At 51.7% G+C, this 24,548-nt stretch overlaps 1 protein-coding gene across 3 annotated transcripts in view; it reads left to right on the top strand.

Moving 5' to 3' along the window:
• The first annotated feature begins 364 nt into the window (after positions 1 to 364).
• The window catches only part of NFIX (nuclear factor I X), a 64,625-nt gene continuing 40,441 nt past the window's right edge, over positions 365 to 24,548 (top strand). The window contains exons 1-2 of one of the 3 annotated variants that reach the window (XM_004389737.1): positions 365 to 421; positions 1,373 to 1,904. In XM_004389737.1, coding sequence (XP_004389794.1) covers positions 419 to 421; positions 1,373 to 1,904 — 535 coding nt within the window. In that variant the 5' untranslated portion in view covers positions 365 to 418. Of the gene's footprint in view, positions 422 to 953; positions 1,041 to 1,324; positions 1,905 to 24,548 lie in introns of those variants that run through there. The other 2 variants (XM_004389735.1, XM_012559523.2) reach the window with 2 other exon arrangements.

The following is a 24,548-nucleotide window of genomic DNA, read 5'->3' as shown; positions in this document are numbered from 1 at the left end:
TGATTTTTTTTTTAAATTTTGCATATTTCTTTCTTTTTTTTAACTGGAAGAGGATGCACAGGGGGAGAAATTGAAAAAAAAAAATTGTTGGCTTTTGTTTACCTGGTGTGTGTGGCAACCGGCTCGCGTCCTATCTCTGCTTGCTATCCCTGACCTTTCTTTTTTTGCTCCTTTTAAAAAAAAAATATTAATTTCTCCCTTCTGTGCAATGGAGCATGGGGGGGGGAGGGGGAAGGGTTTGAGAATCCACCCAAGCCCGGCCCCTATTCCCCAGAACACCAATAATAGCCCCCTTTAAAACATTTACCTTCCTCCCCGCTCCTCCTCCTCCCCTCCCCCCACCCGCCCCCAACTCACAACTCTGTTGAGTCCAGAATCTCAGAATCAGGCGTTGGGCTTTGCCGGGTGCTTCAGATCAATGGTAATTATTTAATTTTTTCCAGTTTTATTTTTGTAAACAGAAATCAATGATTATTTAAACTTCAAACAAGCAAACAAGCAAAAAATAAATAAATAAACTGAGAGCCCAGCCCTCTGTCACCTGACTAAGTGGGAAAGAGGGTGGAGGGGTCAGTGGGAAGCTGGGGAAGGGGCCGCAAGACGACCCTCGTAGCTTTTAACTCTAATGTGGCCAAGACAACCACCTTATTTGTACTAACAAGAAGTGTTTTCTTCATTATTACTGTGATTAACATTAGTATGGGTGTCGATAACAATGCTGAAATCACATATTTAGGATTTAGATCTGACTAAAAAATTCTGGGGTGGATGTTCCAATTGGATTAGGAGAGAAGATGGGGGGGGGGAGCCAAATCCGTTTCATCTCTCGTTGATGTGGATGTCATTTTCTCTCTTTTTGGGGGTGGCCAAAAACCGACCGGTGTCGGGGCTCAAGGCAGCTCCTGCGCGCCTCGTGTGTGCGTCCGCGGGTGTCTGCGGCGCGGACACGCATCGGGCGAGCTGACATGAGTTCAAGGCTGCGATAGAACATGGAGATGTCATGGGCGCGACAGAGCCTGGCGGGGATACCAGCAGCGTGTGTGTGTGGACAGCAGTGTTGTCTGTGCGCGCGCGTGTGTGTGAGTGAGTGAGAGAGAGAGAGAATAGGTGTGTGCACAGGCTCTTGGTGCCTCTGTCTAGCGTCTGAGGCTGGGATGGGAGCAAGTGGCTGGTTCCCCTGGTGGTGGCTTCAAACCACACTTTTGTAGAACAATTGAAAGAGGAAATTGGGGGGAAGGAGGAGAAGGCGATTTTTCCTTGTGCCCCCCCTTTTAACACTTCTTTTCTCCTTCTCTCTGTCCCCCTCATCCCGTCTTCCCTTCCCCTCCTCCCTTCCTCCCTGCCCCGCATGCTCCCGGCTTGCCGCCTGCAGGATGAGTTCCACCCGTTCATTGAGGCGCTGTTGCCTCACGTCCGAGCCTTCTCCTACACCTGGTTCAACCTGCAGGCTCGGAAGCGCAAGTACTTCAAGAAGCATGAGAAGCGGATGTCGAAGGATGAAGAGCGGGCGGTGAAGGACGAGCTGCTGGGCGAGAAGCCTGAGATCAAGCAGAAGTGGGCATCCCGGCTGCTGGCCAAGCTGCGCAAGGACATCCGGCCTGAGTTCCGCGAGGACTTCGTGCTGACCATCACGGGCAAGAAGCCCCCCTGCTGCGTGCTCTCCAACCCCGACCAGAAGGGCAAGATCCGCCGGATTGACTGCCTGCGCCAGGCCGACAAGGTGTGGCGGCTGGACCTGGTCATGGTGATTTTGTTTAAGGGGATCCCCCTGGAAAGTACTGACGGGGAGCGGCTCTACAAGTCGCCCCAGTGCTCGAACCCCGGCCTGTGCGTCCAGCCGCACCACATTGGAGTCACAATCAAAGAACTGGATCTTTATCTGGCTTACTTTGTCCACACTCCGGGTAGGTTCCTCTTCACATTTTTTCCATTTAATTTTACTTGCTGGCATTTGTTCTGTGTATTGTGCCTCTCATTTTCAAATGATAACACGCATTGGGCCTAACTGGGGCGCCGGTCTGACGGGGCCTGCAGCATGATGATATTCCCTTTTTTCTTTTCCCTCCTCTCTTTATTTTGTAGTCTTCCCCTCTCTCTCTTTGCCGTATTACCGATTTTGTGCATCTCTATCCTTGGAGGTCTTCTCCGATCTGAGAGGTGCTTCAGGTCGTAGGACCAGAGTCAGAGTGCCCCCAAATTATCCATGATGGTGAGGGTCTGAGATAAAAAAATGTCAGTCTTTGGTCTGAAATTCATAACGAATCTGAAAAAGTCTTTGAAGGCAGGGGCTGGCTTTCATGGGGCTGCACCGAAAGTCCTGGTGAAAGGTTGTATTTGGCACAAGCAGGGTGGGCAGCAATTTGGCAGAGAAAGGGGAGTATAAGGCCCATGGATATGAAATGGAATGAATAAAAAAGAGAGGAAGCAGCAGTGAGCAGGTTCTGGGGCTGATGCCCAGGCGGCAGGAGGCAAGGTGGCTAGAGCAGAGTAGGATGAAGAGAAGAGGGAGCTGTTTTGGCTGTGATTTGACTGTTGAAGAGAATGAAAGTAATTTGATTCCGTAGCGAGAGAGTGACAAAAAGCACCCTGTTCGTGAGCTCTTCCTCTCTACCTGGTTCGGCCGAAGTGGGGGAGACCCAAGGATAGAGGCTTTCGGGCAGGGCTAGGCAGCTTCTGTTAGTTCAGGAGGCTTCCCACACGGCATGGTCAGGCAGCGTGGCTTTCTGTGCCGGAGCTCTGGAGGAAACCCACCAACACAAAACTCTGCAAAATCGCCTTTATTGTGCGTGTGTTCCAAATATTTTTCCAGTTCTCTTTGGTTTTCCCAATTGTACTCTGCAGTTTGGGTTGGGGTGATTCAGTTCTCCTCCTCTCTTCCTTTTTTTTTTTTCACCCTTTCCCTTTTTATAATTTCTTTCCGCTTTTGTTTTCTTACAAATTGAAACAGAGATGGCTGGTTAATTTTTAGCCTCCACTCAGCTACGCCCAATTTACTGCCGCCTTTGAAACCTAAACGGCGGCGGCACTCTGTGATTAAGCAAGGCAGAAGTGTGTTTACATTATGCCCAACCAACTTGTAATGAGAGGGCTACCAAACCTTTTGCTGTGTTTTTTTGTTTGTTTTTTTTTTTCACTTTCCACCATTCCAGATTTTTTTCCCCCCTCATCTGCCTTCTTTCTCTCTTCATGAGAATGTGAGAGAATGTGGTTTAACTTCAGCTCCTGCAAATCTTTCCCGCGAGGGTGTGTGTCTTCCTTCCCTTTCATTCACAAAAAGGAAAAGAGACTCAGAAAAACAGCTCAGGTCACTCCCTTGCCTGGTTGAGAAGTTGGGAGGAGTGATATGACTGAACCCAGAAATAAAATTTGGGGTGAGGGATTTTCAGCATTGTGTCAGGACTAATTGTGTCAGGGATTAGCATGGAGGGTTGGTGTGCTGGAGAACTCTGGGGAGAAGGAGATATTTGTGCTCACTCTTCTTGCTCGTTCTCGCCCCTCCTGAGGTGTTTTAGTAGCTGGCTGGAGGCAGTGCCCACGGGTTCTTCCTCCCTGGTTCTTTCTAAGCCTGAAAGACCCTCACACAGAAGGGCCAACAGCCCCCCCACCCCGCCCCAGCTTGAATTCCTATTTTTTTGGAAAAGAGATTAAAAAAAAAAAGTCCCTCATTCGCTGTCTACATAGCAAGACAGAGTGGGGAGGGTGTGCCTGATGGTGTTTGAGGTGGCCTGGGGGCAGCGTGGAAGCTCAGGCTTGCCAGAGGGTCCATCAGATAGTTCTTCTGTAAGGGGATTCTTCACCTTCCGATTTAAGAACTAGGGGCCGAAGAGCCTCTCAAATGGAAATCGACACTCATCTTCCTCCTAAGCTGGCTTCCTCCTACTCCGCTTTCTAGCTGGATCCTTGGAGTGGAGGAAGTTGTTTCCCAGGCCTCTTTTATTTTAGGCCAAATTCTTGACTGCTGCCAGCGTGGGATGAAGTGCACATGATGAAGGAGACATTTCCCGGCCCACTTTCTGGCTCCTGGACTGACCGGGCAGGTGTCAGGGGAAGGGAAGGGAGGACTATCTAACCCCCCACCTCAGCTGAGATCATTTGCCCAGGAATATGAGTGAACTCCTGCCCCATCAAATACAGCCAAGGCCACCTCTGCTGGGGCTGAGGCCGAGTGTCCTTAACAAAAGCGGAATAGACAACTGAGGACATTTTTGCTATAATTTATCTTCCTAGACACCAGATAGTTTCGATGAAAGTAGAATTTTTCTTGCTAGAATTGCTTTGATTTGAGCTTGCCTTACTGGAAAGTTGTGGGAAGGTGTGGATGGGGCCACAGATGGGCCTCATTTGTTCTTCCTGAGGGGAGGGTAGGTAGGCTTGACAGTGTGAGTGCGTAGGACCTTCCTAGGCCAACCCAGTTTGCTAAAAAATGTCTTCTCCTCTGGCTCAGACACCAAACACTACTAAGATCTGACAGCACTGCCTTTCCCCCTAGCCATACATACTGGCCTGCTCTGCAGGGGCCACTACCCTTTCCTCCCAGTATTAATAAACTGGGCAGGTACTGGGGTGGGAAGGGCTCAAGGAAGAGCTGTTTTGGACTCTGAAAGAAGTGCCTTTTCATCCCTTAAAACTAGGCTGAGAACAGAATCTGGGTGATGGGTGGCTTGGGTGAACAGGACATGGTGGTAAATGGGGAGAGGGCTTGACTTGTTGGTGCCCTCAGTGGCCTTTCAGGTTCTTGTCATGCCCCAGATGAGGCTTCAGGAGATGGGTATGGTTGAGAGGGAATGAAGGACATGTGTGGCATGGGCAGCTCCACTCCCAAAATAAGGGGTCTAAAAGGTCCTCCAGAGTGTATTGTGGCTGCCGTGAGTGCCATCTTCCTGCTGCAAAGGAGTCTGGCAGAGTGTGTGTCTGTGTTCTGAAGGAGAGGTCAAGGCAGGGTGGGGACAAGGAGCACTTGAATGGGGAGGAGGATGGACATTTTCTTGTGATGTCCTTCCAACCAGAAGGGGTGTCCCAGAGTAGGACAGCGGGGAGCATGGGGCCAGGCCTGAAGGCCTCTGCTGTATGAGGAAGGTCGGTCGCACTTGTCTAGAAGCGGTGCTGAGACTATCTCCAAAGCTTCTACAGGTGCTCTGGAGGTGAACTGGCGTCTTCAGACCTTCCCAGACATGGAGGCTAGGAAAGAAAAGAATCTGAAGGTAATAGAATGCCTTACTGAATGGAAATGCCAATTTCTCCCATCAAACCCTTCTGACTGGCCCGTACTGGAGGCCCATGAAGTCTAGGTCTTGAGTGATGGCTCCCCCCGCCTTTTTTTTTTAATTTAAGCTTTTTTATTATGGAGAATTTTGTACATACTGTGTTCTCTCTACTTTTGTATAATGAGCCTCCATGTAACCATCACCAGCGTCAACAGTTAGCAACTTAAAGACAATCTTGGTTCATCCATACCCACCCACTTCCCATCCACACCGGGGATTTGGAAGAAAATCCAGGCATCATAGCTTGTCATCTGTAAACACTTCTGTGTGCATCTGTAACCGTAAGGGCTCTTGAAAAACATAAGTACGATACCATTATCACACTTAAAAAACCCCACGGTTTCTTTAATATCGGGTATCTACTATGAGTTGGAATCGATTTGCCGGCAACCGGTTTGGTTTCTTTTTTTTTTTGTTAATCAGTGTTTGCATTTCCGTAATTATCTCCTAATTTCTTTTTCATAGTCTGTTTGTCGGAATGGGAATCCAAATAAGGTCCATACATTGTAATGGATTGACAATAACTCTCAACTCTTACAATCTCGAGGCGTCCTCTTCCTCCTCTGTTTTTTTTTCTTTTCTGGCAGTATTTTTGTTGGCGAGACCAGGCTGTTTGTGCTGTAGACCCTGTCGGGACTCCGCAGGCTGCGTTTTCCTGGGTCCTTCAGTGTGTTGCTCTGAGAGGACACCTTGCCACCTTCCTCGTCTCCAGGTTTTTGGATGGATGGTTCCAGTAGCACCTAAAGATTTGTCTAAGTGAATTTTTTCAAATGTTAGGAATTACACTTTTTAGGTATAAAAACTTTCTGGTTTTTGCTGTCTGCTTCAGGGGTCGGAGCTTGGCGGTGAGTGTTGATTTTCGGATCCGAGGGAGGTTCTCTGCATCCTTCCTGGGTAGTGGTAGGCATTGCCCCACTGTGTCAGCCCTGCCACAAGTCATGCTCATTCCAGCCGAGGCCTCTCCAAGCCTTTGCTTGACGCCCAGCCTGACTGGTGGTTCTGACTGTGAGCTGTGTAGGAGGAGGCCCACAGGAGCCCAGCCTCCTCTCAGGGGACTAACCCCAACATGAACACTTGGCCACCTCACCTGCTGCCTCCTTTTACAAGGCCCAGAAATGCCACCGTCCTTCGTCTTTGAGGCAGCGCCATCTGGTGCCAGGGTTGGCAAAGACTGCGTTGCCAAGGAACCGGCTGGTAAAATTAGGAAGATCTATGGATTATCTTTTTAACCCAATGTAGGATCTCCTTTAGAACATCCCAACAGAGCTGTCACTATTGTTCAAAGGTCAGCTTTGGCTGTTATAAAATTCTTCCCTACCTCTAGCAGAGGATAGTTTAAAGAGATTAAACCAGCTGATATGCAAAGATGCTGGTACTTAGCAGGCCAGACAGCAGCAGTGTATGATTACTAGGATTGCTATGGTTTTGTGGGCCCAGGTCTGTGTCTCTGTAACCTTCACCTGTTGGTCTTGTTTCTGTCTTAAGGAACAACCCAGGTTAAAGCTGATTTTTCTGTGACATGGCAGCCTCTCAAATATTGAGGGCACTTTTCGTGTTTCCTTTCCACCCAGGAAACTGCCTCCTCTGCAGGCCAGCGTCGCTGTCCCTTCACGCTTCCACATTTGACATAACTCCTAGCGCCCTTGCCGTTTGGGTCACCAACCCCAGGAGGACCTCTGATTGGTCCTGGTCCCTCTTAAATTGGAGCATTGGGAATTGAGCTCGAAACCCCAAGCTCAAACAAATCTGAGCTGACCACAATAGCTACATAGTTTGGGGGCCTAGTGTGAAATGAAAATGCCAACCCCTTGTTCAAAAGTTATTAGGAATTGCAACATGACTGCAGCAAAGCATTAAAACAGGCGCAGAACCCGGTGGTGGCGGGGCCTTTCTGACCCCATGTGACTGCACAGGCCCCATGTCTTTACTTTGGATGCTCTGTTAATGCAAAGTGCCTGGTTCTGGGTGGTGTGACAGGATGATTACGGTCAGGCTGGCCTCAGGGTGTGATCCAAAGAGGAGATCATAAGTGCTCCGACCTGATCGCTGGGCTTGGTCTCATTTCTGAACCCTTTCTCTCCATTGCCCTTGACCACCTGCTCCCATTCCCTTTGTTTGTAGCGCTGTCCACCCGAGCCTTCAGTGCGCAGGGGGTTTTGGTGCGGGGCTCGCTTTGCTGGCTGAGTTGGAAGCTGTAGCACAAGCAGAGAAAGACTCACCCTCGTCTGAGCTTCAGCCAGCTGGGTACGGGCCTCGAATAAGCCAGAGGGGACCTGGACGGCCTGAGCATGTAACCCAGAGCCCCCAGGGCCGCACTCTGCAGCAGGAGGGCTGAGGTGCAGACATGCAGAAGGACTTCCTGAGTCCTCAGTTTACCCTTTGACACTGCCGAAGATGGCAGAATTTCCTTTACTCATGAAATACACACTTTGTAAACCTACTGTGAGCAAATCCCTGGGCTGGGGCTCCTCTGTCTCTAAGAAAGAAGAATCCTGCCTGCACCGAGTAGGTTGGATGAAGGCCTCGTGATGACTTCTAGAGGGCTCCATGCTGGAGGGGAGAGAAGACCTGGCAGGGGCTTTGTTGTCGGGAGCAGTGTGGGGCAGGTTGGTGGCTGCGAAGGGGGAGGTGGGACTTGTCTCGGTTCCGCTCTGGTGTTGCAGAGACCTGGGTGCCAGAGGAGGGTGGGTCAGAAGGGGCAGCGAGGCAGCACCAGGTTCTGCCTCTATTCTGGTGCCTGCAGCAGCTGGGCAGAGGGCAGCTGAGTGTTACCCTTTCTGCCCAGGAAAGAAGGTGGCTCCCTCTCTCCCCCCCTTTGCCCCGTCCATCCGCCCCCCCCTCTGTCTCAGGACCTGCCACGCTTCAGTTATTTTATCCTTCAGTGTCCGATTCAGAAGTCTTTTCAAAGGCCCCAGCCGTGTCAGCGCGGTGCTCGCACAAAAGGCCTCTTTGATTTCTTGTTTGTTTTCATTTGCCAGTGGAGGGGGAGGGGGCAGGAGAGAAAGAGCTTCTGGGTTTTAAAATTTTTATTTGGGTTGCTTCATTCTCCAAGCAGTTGGCTCCCTGGAACTCCTTTTTGAGTTGGGGCCTCAGAGGGGAGCAGCGGCCTTCTGGGGAGAGGGCCACGGTGGGAGTAGGGGGCCAGGCAGCAGGGGTGCCCCTGAAGTGATAAGAGGAGGCATGGGGTGTAGGATAGAGTATTTTATTATTCATGCCACAAACATTTATTCACCAACTTTTATGTGCTAAGGAAGGACTGGGTTGGGACTCCATGGCTTTGGGTCAAGAGAAGTATGAAGTGGGCACCAAGTGACATCTTCCAGTTAGTCATGTCCCTTGCAGAGGCCTCATCACAGCTGTGGCTTTGGGTGCTTGTGAACCTCAGTTTTGCGATTTTCCTCTTATGGCCCAGATTCCATTTCCCCTTTGCTTGGACAGTGAAGGGCGTGGGGGTCCTTCTAGCACACACACGCCTCTGAAATTCTTAGTGCCTTGAAATACAGGTTGGGGCTTCCTACTCTACTTCAGGGAATGAAGTAGTAGGGGTGAGAGGTCTACCTGGCGGCAAGCGTCTTGCCGGAAATGGCCCCATCTCCCCAGGCTCACTCTCACACTGTGTGTCTTGTCTCTTGATAGTGGCCACTTTGTGGGGCACTGGGGCATGGATTCCCACCTCAAAGGGTCTGGGCCCCACTCCACAGTAGAACGTTGAGGGCAGGTCAGTACTGCCAAGGCCCTGGTGAGTAGAGAGTTGAGGCTGGAAGATGAGGGCCACCTTTTGCCATGGTTCGGGAGCACGCTGTGGCCAAGACACCCAGACCGCTGCATAAGTGGGCATCCTGACATACCAGTAAGACTGGGTGCCGTGTGCTGGTTTCCATGCTCATGTGTGGACCCGATTGTTAGGGTGCAGGAAGAGAGTTCCGAGACCGAGGCTTTGGGCAGGTGGTCACGGGCCTCAGCAACAGGGAAGTGTGCCCACTGGGTGAGGGGGGGCTCACAGGGCCTGGTTGGCAGACGGGAGGAGGAGGCTGGGGGGCTGAGAGATAGATAAATATAGCTGATGGCATTTCTGATGATAGGTTTTTCTTGGCACCGAGGGCACCATGGAAAACAGCATGACGAACGCCCGGCGCTGCAGGCCGCCGCCGCCATTTTAAGCATGTTTGAGCTGCAGGGTGTTGGCGTTAGAATAGGGTCCCAGAAGGCAGAGGAGCTGGTCGGGGGAGGCTTGGCTGGACTGGGCCTTACCCTCCTGGATGCCTGTGTTCCTTACTTTGTATGGACATCTGATACCTGGTTTTCTGGCCCTCTGGGGATTTTTTGATATTTTGGGATCACCCATAGTAGATCTGGCCCCTGAGTGATTTGTCCATCAGCCCAGCCTCCCTGGCTTATTGGTGGGGATGTTCTGGCCTTTCTGTCCACTTGCTGCCAGTATCTTAGCAATGCCAAAGCATCGACACTGCTGCCCCACCGTCAGGGCTGCTGTGTGCTGTTCTTTGGGGAACACCCCAGTGGACTTACGGGGCACCCACTTTAGCATGCTTTTCCAGGCTGTGATATGACACCGTGTCCCTTGTTGACGGAGGAGGGGGTACCAACATGGCCCTGGGAATGCTTTCTGCTTGAGTCCATGCTTCCATTGAACACCTGGTATGGCCAAGTGTTCACATATCAGCTCCCGGGATTCTCACAGTGGTGCTGATGGTGGGACGAGTGTGCACACAGGTGACAGGTGTAGGGAGGAACCTTTGAGTCAGACTCACGGGTCAGGGGAGGCTACCTGGAAGACAACATGCTTGAACCGCATCTTGAAAGATGGTTAGGAATTAGCTAGTTTTTGTCAGCTGACTGAGCCTTTTCAGCCTGCCTTGAGCTGATTTCCCCTCGTAATGGTTGAATGATGCAGGCAGGGTAGGTGCTGTCATCCCCACTCACAGAGAAGGGAGCTGAAGTACAGCAGTGTCAGGGACTTGGGTCACACCGTGAGTTTTGGCAGAAGGGGCCTGAGTGAATGCCTGGTTTCCAGGCTACTGAGCTGCAGCCATCTTCCACGGGCCTTGCTGTTCTTTGAGCCTCACGGGTTTGCTGGCCTCTCGAAGCCTCAGATGAAAGTGGTGTGGGCCCCTCAGGAGCCAGTGCCATCCCCGTGGTCTCTTCTGCTCTCCGAGAAAGGCTGAAGCCCAGCTTGTGGCTCAGCTCAAGGGCTCCCCCAGCTGCTGAGCATGTGGGGTGGAGACAGCGGGCACCTGGCCCTGTCTTCCATTCTGGCCTCTCACCCCACCAGTTGACACAGTCAGACAGGACACAACCCCTTGCCTCCAACTTCAAGAGGCAGCACGCTAGCGTAGACTGGGTTGGGTCAGCTGATGGGCACCCCTGCTTGGCCCACCTTCCTGGAGCTGTGGGGAAGAGGTCTGGCTTGACCTGCACAGATAAAGAGTCTGCAGGAATTCTCCACGTGGGCCAGGAGGCTCCGCAGAACCAGGATCCCTGATCTTTGCTCTGTCACGCCCTTTTCCTGGGAGTCAGCTTGGGATTGCAGTTTAAAATAAAAATGCATGTAATTATCCTAATTAACCAGATGATCGTGGGAAGTTTTGCAGTAGTCTGCTGTTCATGGCCTTTTATGCTCCCTTCACCCAGACTCTCACCCTCACCCCTTTCTTAAAGTTTGAAAACTTTGGGGCTGTGTATATGAAAACTCTCTGAACATGCTGAGGGCTGGGTGTGGGAGAGGCTGGCTTACTGCTCGAGATTGCCTTGTTTCCGTGGCTAATAAGACTGGGGTTTATCTCTTACAATGTTGTGGGCTCTCTTAGAGCAGGGTTTCCCCACTGTGGTGGGGGCTGACCTGTGCACTGTTGGGTGTTTAGCAGCATCTCTGACCTCCACCCACTAGATGCTAATAGGACCCACTCCCAACGTGTGACAGTCAAAAATATCTCCAGCCATTGCCCAGTGTCCTTCCCTGGAGGCAGGATTGCCCCTGGTGAGAACCTCTGGTCTGGAAGGACGGGAGGGATCAGGCAGGATGCCGCCTTCTCCTCTGGCCGCCCTCCACTTGAAGACCTCGTTTCTGTTTCTCACGTGGCCACTAAAGCTCTGAGCGCCGGCTCGTCCCCTGCGTGTCCCATGCCTGTTTCTCCTTTCTGAACAGCAGGGCTTGGCTACAGCAGTTCGGGGACTCCAGAGCTGGCGTGTGCCTCCCCCTGTGGGAATCATGAGCCCACCTCCGAGCCTCCTACTGCGCCTCCCTCCTTTATTTCCTTCCTGCATGGGGGTCCAGCTGTGTGCCAGGGCTCTGATCTGGGGACCAGAATGGAATCTGCTCCTCACGGGCCCAGCCCAGACCCAGAGGGGCAGCAGACCTTTGTCCCTGCTGCAGGGGATGCAGAGAGCAGACTGTCACCTGGCACTTAGCATGGCTCTGTTTAAAGGATGTGTTTGAATTTTTTTATTACAGTAGTAAAACATACTTTTTATAAAAAGTCAGACAATAGAGAAATGTAAGAGACAGGCAGGCTCCCCAAACCACTCTCCCGTGCCGGAAAGAAACTCACTTAACAGATCAGGGTAGGTTCTTCTAATTTTTAAAAATACGTTTATGTATCAAATAACCTTCAAATACATACATATATCTTTGAAGTGCAGACTGAATGTAAAGTTTGGGCTTAACTGAATTGGCTCTTTAGAGTTGCCGTTGTGATCCTACTGGTCCCTCCCCCAAGCCACCCCAGGTGCAGAGCCAGTGTCCCTGTCCTCTTTTCCCCTGAGGTGGCTGTTTCTGCGTGTCCTTCCTGGGAGGGGGGTGAACAGCAGAGTGTGCTCTGGTGTCTGAACACTGAAGCAGTAAGGATCCTGCCCAGAGGTGTTCCTGCTGGTGTCATAACCTAGATAGCTGGCGTCAGGGCCCAAGCCTCGGCCCTGTGCTGAGACCCAGCCGAGGTCACTGGCATCCTGACGACTGGGGCCAAGACGGAGGGAAGGGCTACTTCGGAAGGGCCACTGAGAAGTGGCCCGCTTGGCTGCGCTGCACTTGGCCCCAGCACCTCGCCCTCTGGGACCAGCTTCCCAGCCCTTTCCTGGAGGGCACAGGCACTCCTCTGCGTAGGAAGACCCTCTGCCAACTGGCCTGGCATCTGGGAGGCTTTCCTAGACCCTCCAAGCTCCTTCCAGGGGCAGCTGATGCTGCTTTTTTTTTTTTTCTTTCCTAAAATGGGGGGATGAGGTATCCCTGGGCCTCCAGGATTTATTTCATTATGATTCTTTGAGGCTTCAAGATATGGCAGAAAGAAGAGCAGCCTCTCTAGACCAGGGCTGCAGCTGGGGAAGTTAGAACTGGACAAGATAGGGAGAAGGAATCTGGAGCAGGCTTTGTGGCTGGGGCTGCCACGACAGCCAGCCGTGAGTAGGGTGACACCTGGTGACTCTTCTGGGCTGGGCAGAGCTGCAAAGAGATCCAGTGATCCTCTGGGGGGCAATCTGTAGGAGGCCAGCCGAGTGAGGCCCTGGGGGAGTGTGTCCTTATTATGCCTGCAGATTATATCCCCATTAGTGCATAATTATTATATAATGGGCGTTATTGCATAATGGCGGTTATATAACACACGGCCAGGAATACAGACAGGGGGTGTAATATGTGTATATCCTCTGGCTATAAATAGCCACCAGCCCCACAGCGAATATATGGTCACACAAGAACCACCATATAAATACCCATGCTGGGCTATAAATTTCTGAGCAGTGACATCAGCAGCTTGGTACCTAGTTCGGGGGTGGTTAGAAGGAACCTGCAGTCCCACCAAATGACATCATTGTTTCCTTAGTAACAGGAACGCTGTGGGGAGGGGGGAAAGTGAAGAGATGCCTTTCAAAGGAGGAGGTAAATGGATGGAAAACTGGGAGGGGGTTGACAAGCCTGGGGCTGACAGGGCGAGGTCCCCAGCAGGGAGGGGGCTTTTAGATGGAGGCTGTCTGCCCTCGTGCATTTGCCCCATCCTGTGGAAGGGCAGGAGACTCCATTCCTTTTCATCTGCTCTTTAGAGGGTCTCAGGTGTCCTTTCCCATCTGTAGCAGGCCAGCGGTCAGGCCTCAGCCTGACACCAAATGACTCCCACCCTTCCCTCTCCTAGGTGACTCTCCATAGCTCTGGGGCCATCTGCAAAAATGGAGTTGGATATGGGCAAACTCAGGCTTTATGATATGGCCAAGTCCTCATGGTGTGGCTACTTCTGCTACCAGAGATTTTAGGTCAGTTTAGGCCTCAGTAATATGTGAGAAGTTTGGCCCAGGTCTCAGAGAGCCTTGGGAAAGCAATGGTGCCCCTGGAAAGAAAGAGACGAAGGATAATATTTTGGCCCCAGAAGAAACTACGGGGTGGGATTGTAATATTTTTAGGTGTATGAAAGGTAGATTCATACAGGGTAATGGAGAGCTAGTCTTATTATCTGTGAGGGTAGAAGAGAAAATGGGCTTTGTAGGCAGGTGGAGGAATTCACATGAGCTGGGAGGGAGGGAAGGTGGTTGACCAAGTCCTGGTTTGCCCAAGACTTTCCCAGTTTTAGCGCTAAAAGTCTGTGTCCCAGGAAACCACTCAGTCCCAGGCAAACTAGGATGGTTGGTCACCCTAGAGCAGGGGATATTTGCAAATGTCTGGAGCGATTTTTGATGGTCACAACTGGGAGTTGCTACTGCTACTCTAGTGGGTAGAGTCCGGTGCACAGGGCAGACCCCATGACAAAGAATGATCTGGCCCCAAACGTTAGTAGTGCTGAGGCTGAGAAGCCTTGCTTTAAAGGGAGGGTCCAAACAAACACTGCCATGGTCCCTCCCACCCTCCCAAGATGTCCCTGTTTTCTGCCAGTGAGGTGGGCTACCGGTCCACTTCTCTGAACTTCCAGCTCTATTTTCCATGCTTTGGTTTGTTGTGTAGGGCCCTGGGGCTCTGAGACCTTTTCTAGGGGAATCCTGGGGCTTCTGAGAGGGTCCTTCCCCTCTTCAAAGCTCAGAGACCCTTTGCAGGTCAGACAAGACTGGCATCATGTGCTGGTATGGATCTTTCACCTACTATTAAAAAAGAAAAAAATAAAGGAAAAATCATTAAAAAGCCATTCCTTGTTGTTTACCAAAGAGTTTCCAAAAGGCAAGGCCTGCCCACTTGCCCTGCCTCTAAGGCCAGCTCTTGCCATGTATACTTGGAGAGGCTACTGTGGTCTCCAGGCCTGCAGGGACAGGGCCTAAGTGGACCAGTCCCTGGGCATTTCCATAAAAGCCAATTTCTTGGACCCAGCAACCAGGCTGGACTCTACCACTCAAAAAGACTTCACAAATGAAATGAGTGAGGGAGGGAGCCGAGGGGAGTTTACAAATATCTAGGTTCTAAGCTATCTGATGTCATTTCTAGAAGATTATCTTTTGCATGGCGTATGTGGAATGTAATCACTAGAGTATAGCAGACACTGTCTTTCACCTGTGTTTACTGCCGGTTTATTTTACTACCTGGCTGCGGTTTACTTGGTGCTCTCAGGCCCTGATCATAGGCACAGCTTGGCCAACTGGGTCATCGTTTCTTCTGGCCTCGGATGGGGCCCATAGATGATGGCCAGGATGGCAGTGCGGTGATCTGGTCTGCACCTGGTGGTTGGCTGGAGCAGCGGGATCAGCTGGGCCACGGGTGACTCCTTTTGTGTGTCGAGCTCAACTTTTGAGTTTAGATTTGGGATTGAGACAGCTAATGAGCATGGACGGGGAGGCAGGGCCCAGGGGTCTGCAGGCAAGGCCCTGCCTGCTGTGCCAAAGGTAACTCTGTGGGGAGCAGCACTGGCTTCTGAGACAAAGGCCATTGCTCCATGGAGCCATAATCCTCAGGATGTTGCCAGCCCAAGAAAGGCCAAGGGAGAGGCCCCTGCCTAGAGGACAAGGCCAGATTTCTCTCACTTATTTATGGTATTGTGGTTTAGAGAGCGGGCCCAGAACACAGATCTCTGGGCACAGTTTCAAATGCATGCGTTTCTTTAAAATTAAAACACACGCGCACGCACGCGTGCACGCGCGCGCACACACACACACACACACAGTCTGTTCAAGCAGTGCTGCTGCCGCCCAGGAGTGTTCCCGGCCACGTGGGACAGTAACTGAGGGATGATGGTGCTGAAGCCACTGTCTAATATTAGATTTTGTAACTCAGAGATTCATTAATGTAATTACTCAAATGCCAGCCTGGCTTGGCAAGGCCACTTGAATTGTGTTCCTCTCCAACAAAGCGCTCTGGCTGCAGGGATGCCCCTGGTGAGCCTCATCTCCACTTCCTTGTGTGTGGACAGTGGGCAGAAGGCACCTCGGAACACCCTCCCTGGGAGAGTCTGGGCATCCCCTTGTGCAAATCTTGCCTTTCTGTGTCTCATCATGAGAAAGGCCCTTCAGAGAGACTGCCACAGAAGCAGGCAGTTTACCGGGGAAGGCCCTGATTCTATGGAAGTTGGATCTGGCCTGGACAAGGGGGGCCAGGTTTTTTGCTACCCTATGACATTTTGGAGTCCTGGTGGTGCAGTGGTTAAGAGCTCGACTGCTAACTGAAAGGTTGGCCGTTTGAATCCACCAGCTGCTCCTTGGAAACCCTATGGGGCAGTTCTACTCTGTCCTATAGGGTCAATATGAATTGGAATCGACTCGACAGCAATGGGTTTGATTTTTTTTTTTTAAATGACACTTGGCACTTAATTTTGTATATTTCTCTCACTAGACTGGAATCTCGGAACTGGGACTGTGTTGTATTTGCCTTTGCATTTGTCTGTTACCAGGCATATAGTTTTATATGGCTCTGTAAACCCATGGCGAATATTGAATTGCCTTCAGATGGGAAGCAGCCGATGGCCCATCCTTGAGATGGTGCAAAGGCCTATGTAGATATAAAAACCAGAAGTGGGGCAGATTAGGGAAGGGGGTGAAGGCAAGGGAGACAGCGGCGTGTGCTCTCTGAGGGATGTCCCAAGGGGAGGCTCCTGGTAGATGAAGAGCAGTAGAAGCTGCCGGAATGCTAGGAGGAATGTGGTGGGCAAATGAGAAGCTGTGGGTTTATGGATTCAAAGGGACTTTGTGTCTCAAAATGTTTTTTTTCCCTTTACATGAATGAGATGTCAGAAAAGGGAAAGAACAGCCCTCTTGGTGGCTCCCTCTTCCGTCCCCTGGCACTTGTGATAGGGGCTGCCACTCGCTGGGCCTTCCCTCTGTCTCCTTGGCTGTCCCTTGCCTTTGAGGTGCGTCCCCCTTTGGCCTCACAGTGCATGGCTCCTGGAGCCCAGGTCCTCTCCAGACACAGCCTGTGGGGCTGTCAGCTTACCCGTGACAGAATCTCCTGTGCCAGATCCTCCCGCCTAGCTCTCGTGGGCGGATGTCCTGCGGCATAGTCAGCCGGGAGCCGCCCTGGGCCTGCAGGGATTGTTTGCCTTTTACTTGGAGTCTCCTCCTTACCTCCCTCCTCTTAGCCCATCAGAAGAGGGCCTGAGCCCAGGAAGCCGCGGCCTCCGGCCCCTCGCCCTGCTTTCAATGGTTGTGTGTAGGGTCCTGGGCCTGTGAGATCTTCCTGTCCTCTCTCTTCTAGGGACCCCCCTGCCTCGGGCCTCTGTCCCTTAGCTGGTACGCCGTGGGGGGGGTGCTCCCAGCTCTGGTGGCTGGATTTGGTTATTAACAATGAATTACTAAAGGAATGTGAACAGGGAGGGAGGTTTGTTTCTTGGGGTGGAAAGACAGACCACACTCGTACACGTGCAACCACTTTTCTAAGCAGATCCCAAAGTTGATTCTGTCACCTGCGGCCTGTTTGCTTGTTTCAAACCTTGGAACTTTCCATTCGTTTTCCAGCACGTTCCCAGTTCTTTTTTCTCTACCTTCAGACTCTCGGGCAGCCCCTTTTTTCCCTTTTACTTGGTCTTGAACCGCTGTCCTCCAGCGCATCACATGCCTGTCCTTCATCTTCCCCAGCCCCGGGGCCTTCTTGGCTTTCTCACTGAGCCGCTTCCCCGCCTCAGAGCCTTCCTTGGGGCGGCCAGGGGACTACCCAGCACCCAGGCTCAGGAGAAGGTGCTGACAGTGGTTTGGGGACAACTCTCCTTCCTGCTCTGTGTCGTTTGGACTGAAGTCCACTTGAGCATGAAGGTTCTGGAGGCTGAACCCGCCTGCCTCCTGTGAACGCAGCTGGAGCCGCAGAGCCGCAGTTTTGAGATCGCCTCAGCATATTGTCCTGAAATTTGGGGAGAGAGCCACTTATATATATTCTTTCACCCATCCACTATTCAAAAAGGTATTTTTCTGATTACAAAACTAAAGCACATTCGTCATAAAAATACCAAATAAGCATAAAGTATAGATGAGAAAATAAGAGTTTTCAAAAAATCCACCACCCAGATAACCACTGTTAACTTTTTTTGTATTTTTGTCTATACATATTCATGCACATATTTTATTTTATAAAACTAGAGTCTATAGTATAAACACTTTTGGATGCTGCTTTTAAAATGTAACACTATTGTGTATTCTACCATGTCACTGTTTTTCAAAAACTAATTTTTAGTGGTTTAGAATCTTTTATTATTCGTTGCCTTGTATTTAATTCTCAATATTTCTAATGCCCTCCACACCCTTTTCTTTTTGGAAATGAAAAATTACTTTTTATTATTAATGTAATAAGTGCTTATTATGGGACTTGCTGGGTGGTGCAAATGGTTAATGTGCTCGGCTGCTGACTGAAAGGTTGGCAGTTGGAGTCTACTTGGAGGCACCTCAGAAGCAAGTCCTGGTGATCTACTTCTGAAAAATCAACTATTGAAAACCCTGTGGAGCACAGTTCTATTCTGACACACACGGGGTCCTTATGAGTTGGAGTTGACTTGATGGCACCTAGTACCGGTAGGTGCTTATTATAAAAAATAAAAATATGCTTTTTAAATGGCTGTCTGATAGTTCCTACGAGCATCGATTTAATCCCTGTTGAGGGCTTTTAAATGTATCCAGTTTGTGACCAGTGTAAACACTGCCGGGATGGACATCCTGGTGCACCAAACTTTGTGTCACTGTTCATTAACTGAAGATAAGGCTTCCTGGCAGTTGGATTACGAGGCAAAGGGCATGAACTCTTTTCAAGACTCAATATATGTTGTTAAATTCCTGTCTGGAAATGTGACACTCACAGACAGCACTTGAGGTCCATCTCGCCATATCTCCTGTTCACGCTCCGCAGAGCCCCAGAAAAACATGACGATCATTCGTACGTGTCACACATAATGTCAGGGGTGTTGCTTTCAAAAAGGGATACGCACTTCTTAGCCCCGTTACAGTCACGTGTCCATTCTCACATTTACTCTCTGCCTCAGCTCGCACGGCCCTAACGGACTCATGGCTTCACTGTGTTTTTATGTGTCTGAGGTCCCCTTTCCCAGCCGCCCTTACCAGCCGCTCCCTGTTAGCACTGCTAGAAGGGCAGGTGTCATCGGGGCCCTGACGTGCCAGTGGTGGTTCCTTGGGCCAGGAGAGGAGGAGGAGCCAGGGGAGCCTGGGACTGCAGAAGCGGTTGTTGAGGCTGCCTCGTGAGAGCAGGTGCTGGCCATGGTGTCTTCATGGTAGCGGGCCCCTGGCACCACTGGGCCCCAGCACCAGCCCCTGAGAGCTCCGGAGGAAGCAGCTGCTGCTGCCCTGGAGGCCGGCCCCACTGTCTGCCACCAGGACCCTGGGCCTGCCTGTGCAAGTGTCCTCTGTGACTGGAGGGGCTGGGGGAGGGCAAGGCCCTGCTCCGGCTGCCTGGTCACTGCAGGCCTCTTCCAGGGCCCAGACTAGGACCCCGCTCACACACAACCATCCCGGAGATGTCACCCACCAGAGCCACGTGAGCTGGACACAGGGCCAAGCTCTGTCCTCATGGTGGCGGGCCCCACTGGCTCCTGCCCCATGCATTTATATTTTTGTGTGTGCACAAGTGTGATTGTTCACCTTGAAGCCAGGTGGGCCTTGTGTCACTTTCTAAATCCTCTTGGCTGGTTGGGGTTGAAGTACCTCAGGCCTCTGGTGCCCTTTGTCCCCTACCCCCGTCTACTCAATGTTCCACATTGCCCTGAACTTGACTGATCCTCAGGCCTAGGACGCCCAGCAGGAAGCCTGTGAGGTGGCGGAGTGGAGGGGTGGCTGTAGGACTGGGAGAGGCGATGGGTCTTCCTGCTCTTCCCTCCTTGAGGCAGCAGCCCTGGTGGGGCCGTCCCAAGATGCCCAGCACCTAGAGGGTCTGTGGCTTTGCCCTGGTGGGTGGGCTGTGTGTGATTTACGGAGCCTGTGTCCATTCTTTTCGTCTGTGGGTGATTACGTGCATGTGTCTAAATGTCAGGAGGTGGGTGTGTGTGTAAATGTCAGTGTGAATTACAGTCTGGGGACCTGAGAGGAAACTTCCTGGGTCATAATGATGTTCAAACTCTTGTTGCGCCTACAGGGTGAGGACGCAGAAGCCCAGGGAAAGTGAGTTACCTGCCCAGGGTCACCCGATGAGTTAGGGCAAAAGTGTCCACATCCACTGTGGGTGCACTTGCTGCAGAGTGTCAGGCTCCTTCCTGCCCGCTCAGCAGCTGAGCACTTTCTTTCTGGGGCTCTTTGTGAACCGGCCTTGCTATTAATCTACCTGTTAGTAAAAGAGATTACAATTGCTGTAATTACAGGGTGCTGTGTCTCTACCATCAGGAGTGGGACTGAGAGAGAGGCAGTGTTGGGGAGCCCAGCCCCACAGGAAGCTGCTATTAAAAGCCGTGTGTTTTGGTATGGTACAGGGACAATAGCCCTTCCCGAGGGGCTGACGAGACTGGGACAAGGAGCTGGTCAGGCCCTGTGGAGTGGGCCGGGCTCTCACAGGAAGTAAATGAGGGCTGAGGAGGGGGCTCTGGGATGACACAGGGAGGGCTGTAGGACTGAGGGCCACAGCGGTCCCAGATACCTCGGAGACAGCACAGGATGCGAGGCTGTTTGTCCTGTGCTCAGTAAGGTCCTATGTTGAAAGCCGCCTCTACCTGTGGGTAAGCCTTTGTAGGCACAGGAGTTGTCAGGGGTGGGACAGAGGCTGTCTTCTGAGGTGGCTCTGCAGCCTGCCGCTGCCCTTGATGTGTGTGGACACACAGGAGCACCTGGTCTGTGCCCGGCACTGGCTCCAGAGTTGTGTGACGTGCTCTTGGAGCCCCTTAGGAGGAGGATGCTGGGAGTAATGGAATAGCGCAGGGGTTCTGGCAGTTGTGGGGAGGGGGAAGGGTGGTGATTCTGCCCCTGGGGGGAAGTTTGGCAATGTCTGGAGACATTTTTGTGTGCCTTGATGTGGGGGGCGCTGCTGGCTACTGGTCGAGGCCAGTGATGCTGCTTCATACCCTGCACTGCACAGGACAGCTTGGCCCCACAGCAAGGAATGATCTGGCCCCAAATGTCAGGAGTGCCCTGGGGGCAGGGGAGCCCTGATTGCAGCAGAGGAAAAGGAGATTAGGCAGACAAGGCTAGGGGAGTGCCCCAAAGGGCCGCATGGGCTGAGTCTAGAGACCTGGGCTGAGGGGCTCTGTGGGTCAGTGGCCAGGGAGGTAGGAAGGAGCTCCAGGTCGACAGTTTCAACATGCTGCTGCTGTGCTGGCGGCCGGGAACCCCAGGCCCTGGGCACACCCATCCATTCCCCTCCTTTTTCTGGCAGGCTCCTCTCTCTCCTTAAGCAGCGAGAACAGGACCATGGATTGGGACACTTGCCCTTGAACCCTCCTCTACCTGCATGTTCACTGCCCACCAAGGCACCTGGGAGTGAGGGGCTTGGACCTCCTCCCTCACTAGGCCCCTCTGGGTGGCAAGAGTTGGGAGGAGGTTATGCAGGGAGGGGGAGGACCACATCCCTCGTGCTCCCCACATACAAGGACAGCCACCACATCCTGCTTCTCCTTAACGCACATCTGCTCGGAGGGGCCACCTTAAAAGTAGAGCCGGGCAGGGTAGAGGGCCGCCAGCAAGCCAGAGTTTGCTCTCTTTTGGACTGGGCACAGCTGTGCAGAAGACGTCCTCTGCCATTAACTCCTGTCAATAAAAAGGGGCATCTCTGTGCACTGGGCACTGCTGCCCTCTTTTCACTTTTGTTTCCAACTTTGACCCCCTCCAAGGTGCCCCTTGCGAGAGAGAGGGCACAGTTGAGGAGCGTGGCCTGAGGGGCCAGGGAGGTGGGTGCGAAGCCGTGTGAGCATGCGGCTTTATATTTTAGGGTATGTGTGCTGGCTGTGAGCATGTCCTGGGCTGGCACAGCTCCTGATGCCCTCCAGTTCCAGGGCTGCTCTGTCTCATGTTTTCTGCAGACAAAGCCCTGAGATTTTCAGCTGTTGTGAATTCCGTGCTTCACACCGAGGTCCTAATAGTGGAGTCGATTTGCCTTCCCCCCCTTTTTTGCCTTGACAGCTCCAACCTTGTAATTTTACCTTCTCTCTCCTTGTGCGCTCTCCTTTTCTTTCCTTTCCTCTTCCTGGGGTTTTTGCTGCTCATCGGCTGGGAACCCCCTTTAGGAGGGATCCTTCCTGACAAGAGAGGAGGGGCTTCCTGTCAAACATTGGGAGTTGATTTTTTGTTTGGTAAAATGTCTGTAAATAGGCTGTGAGGCGGTGATTCTACACGGATCTCTGCACGCGAGCATCTTTTTGTGTCTGTGCACGTCTCGGTGTGTGTGTTTGTGTGTGTGTGTGTGTGTGTGTGTGAGAGAGAGAGAGAGACAGAGAGAGAATGCCAGGAGCAGAGAGAAAGGGAAGGAGAAGAGAAGGGAGGAGAGAGAAGAAGGCTGGTTTCCGTGGGAATTGTGACTGTTCTTATTCTGGCCTGAATCACAAACCCTGCTCTGGAGAGGGCCCAAGGCCCAGACCCTTTAAGGACCAAGAAGAAGGCAGCTATCCCAGAAGGGAAGGCCCTGCCGCCCCCCAGGCTTTGAACAGCTGGAGTGGGCCGGAGCTGCCCTCTACCCTAAGGCTGGCAGCTCTGGAACCTGACCTCGAACCAGGGATCCAGGACTCTTAAGGCCCTGCAGGGTGGTCCATGGAGGGCCCGTTTCTCCCTCCAGCCTCTGCCAGGTGAATGGGGAGTCCAATCTTTGGGGAGCCAGTTTCTCCTTAGAGATGAGGCTGGCTCTTAGGTAATGAGGTCTGCAAGACCACTCCCTGTTCTTATTCCCTTTTTTAAAAAATCTTTAATGGAAGTAGGACTTCTCTTGCCTGAAATTAGCCCCTTTTTGAGTAAGCTTCCAGTGGCTTACCTATCCCAGTATTTGACTTAGCATAAACTCACTAAAAATCCTTGTCTACTTGATTTTATAAATTCTCCCACGTTCCTTTCCCGTCATCAGCTTTCCAGACCATAGAATGCTCTGTCTTTTCGTTGCTCCTCAGCCAACGCCCTCCCTGGATCCATTTTGAGTTGCTCTTCCCCGGCCGTGTTAGAAAATGTCGGCTCTGACTACACTGTGCTCGTGAACAAAGGTGCAGAACGATTTTGGCTGCTTCGTCCAGGAAATAAATTCCTCCCCAGTGCCAGAAACCATTGAGTGGTGCCATGTGTTGAGCTCCGGGGCCTAAGCTGTGGGCAGGGTTATTGCTCGGGGCAGGGATAGTGGAAACCTGGGACAAGGAGGCTTTGGAAACAGGATCTTGCTTCCCAGCCATCCCCATGTGCCTTGGGTCAAGGACTTGAGGACTTGCAGTGTCCCCTGCGCCCGGCTTTCCATCTGCAGTGCCTGTTGTATGGTTGGTCCAGGAGCCTGGGAAGGCAAGCCCCTCTCTCTGGCCCCATCACGTCTCTGTATAAGCTCTCGGCTGTCCCCGCCCATGCCTTTCCATGAGCCTTTTCCAGGTCCTCTGGCCGGGTCTGCTTAGGGTCTTCCCACCCTCCTGTCCTCTTCTCATGTGCTCTCTACTTCTTGGTGGGCTCATGTACTGGGTTAGCTCTCACCTGGAATTGGTAATCCTACCTGTCAGCACCGCTGAGCCCCACACTGTCCTAGCATGCATCTCACGGAAACTGACAACAGTCCGATGCACTAGGCACAGTTATAACTCTCACATTGTGCCTGGATGGCCTGGTGGACACAAGGGCCTCGCTCACGGTCCCTGCTAGCGAGCAGCAGACCTGGGACCTGTCCCCACCATGGACACCTACTCCAGCTGCTGATGACCCTGGCTTATCTCAGGGACCGATTTCTACTCATGAGCCCCCAACTCTTCTTTCCAGCTACCAGACAGCCAGTTGATACCCTCCCCCAAGTCCAAAAGTGACCTCCTTAGACTACTGGCTCCCCTGTTCTCCCTTCTCCATGCCTCATCCTGGTTGGTGGCATCACCATCTAGCCAAGCACCTGAGCCCTTACAACCAAATTAATCCCAGGTCCAGCTCTCTGGCTCCAAAACCTCCCCTGCCTCTTCACCCCACTGCCACTTCCTTAATTCAGTCTCTTCTCTCCCCTGGATTTTTTTTTTTATTGAGCTATAGTTCACATAACATAAAATTCACCCTCTTAAGGTGTATATTTCAGTGGTTTTTAGTATATCCTCAGAATTGTACAACCATCATTAGAACATTTTAGTCACCCTAACAGAAACCCCATACCCATTAAATAGTCACTCCCCGTCCCCCCAGCCCCTGGCAACCACTAATCTGCTTTCAGTTTCTATGGATTTGCCTCTTCTGGACATTTCACATAAACGGAATCATACACTATGTGACCTTTTGTGTTTAGCTTCTTTCACTTAGAGTAATGCTTTCAAGGTTTATCCATGTTGTTGTAGTATTAATGCTTTATTCCTTTTAATGGCTGAATAATATTCCATTGTATGCATACACCGCATTTTGTTTATCCATTCGCCTGTTAATGATATTTGGGTTGTTTCTACCTTTTGGGTATTGTGAATAGTGCTGCTATGAACACGTGTGTACACATTTTTGGGTGGACCTATGTTTTCAATCGCCTTGGGTAGATACCTGGGAAGGGAGTTACTCTTTTCTGAATTTTTCTAGAAGCCTTCTATTTGGCAGTCTGGTCCCACTGTTGTCCAGTCCATATTCATGCTGCTCTGAGAGGCGCCATCTTCTTAAGTGGACACCTGAGGTGCTGACCACCCTGGGACCCTCTCTTGTGCCCCCCCACCCCAGCTTTGTGCTCCAGCAGATGGACATCTCTGCCAGGCTGCTCTGAGCCTCCAGGCCTCTGCTCACCTGTCTCTCCGTCTGCATTGCTCTTTCCCCTTTTGTCTAGATGCC

The sequence above is a fragment of the Trichechus manatus genome, unplaced genomic scaffold (genome assembly GCF_000243295.1).
Source record: "Trichechus manatus latirostris isolate Lorelei unplaced genomic scaffold, TriManLat1.0 scaffold00258, whole genome shotgun sequence".
NCBI lineage: Eukaryota > Metazoa > Chordata > Mammalia > Sirenia > Trichechidae > Trichechus > Trichechus manatus.
Note: the sequence above shows the minus strand (reverse complement) of the source record. Positions and strands in the feature narration are given on the sequence as shown.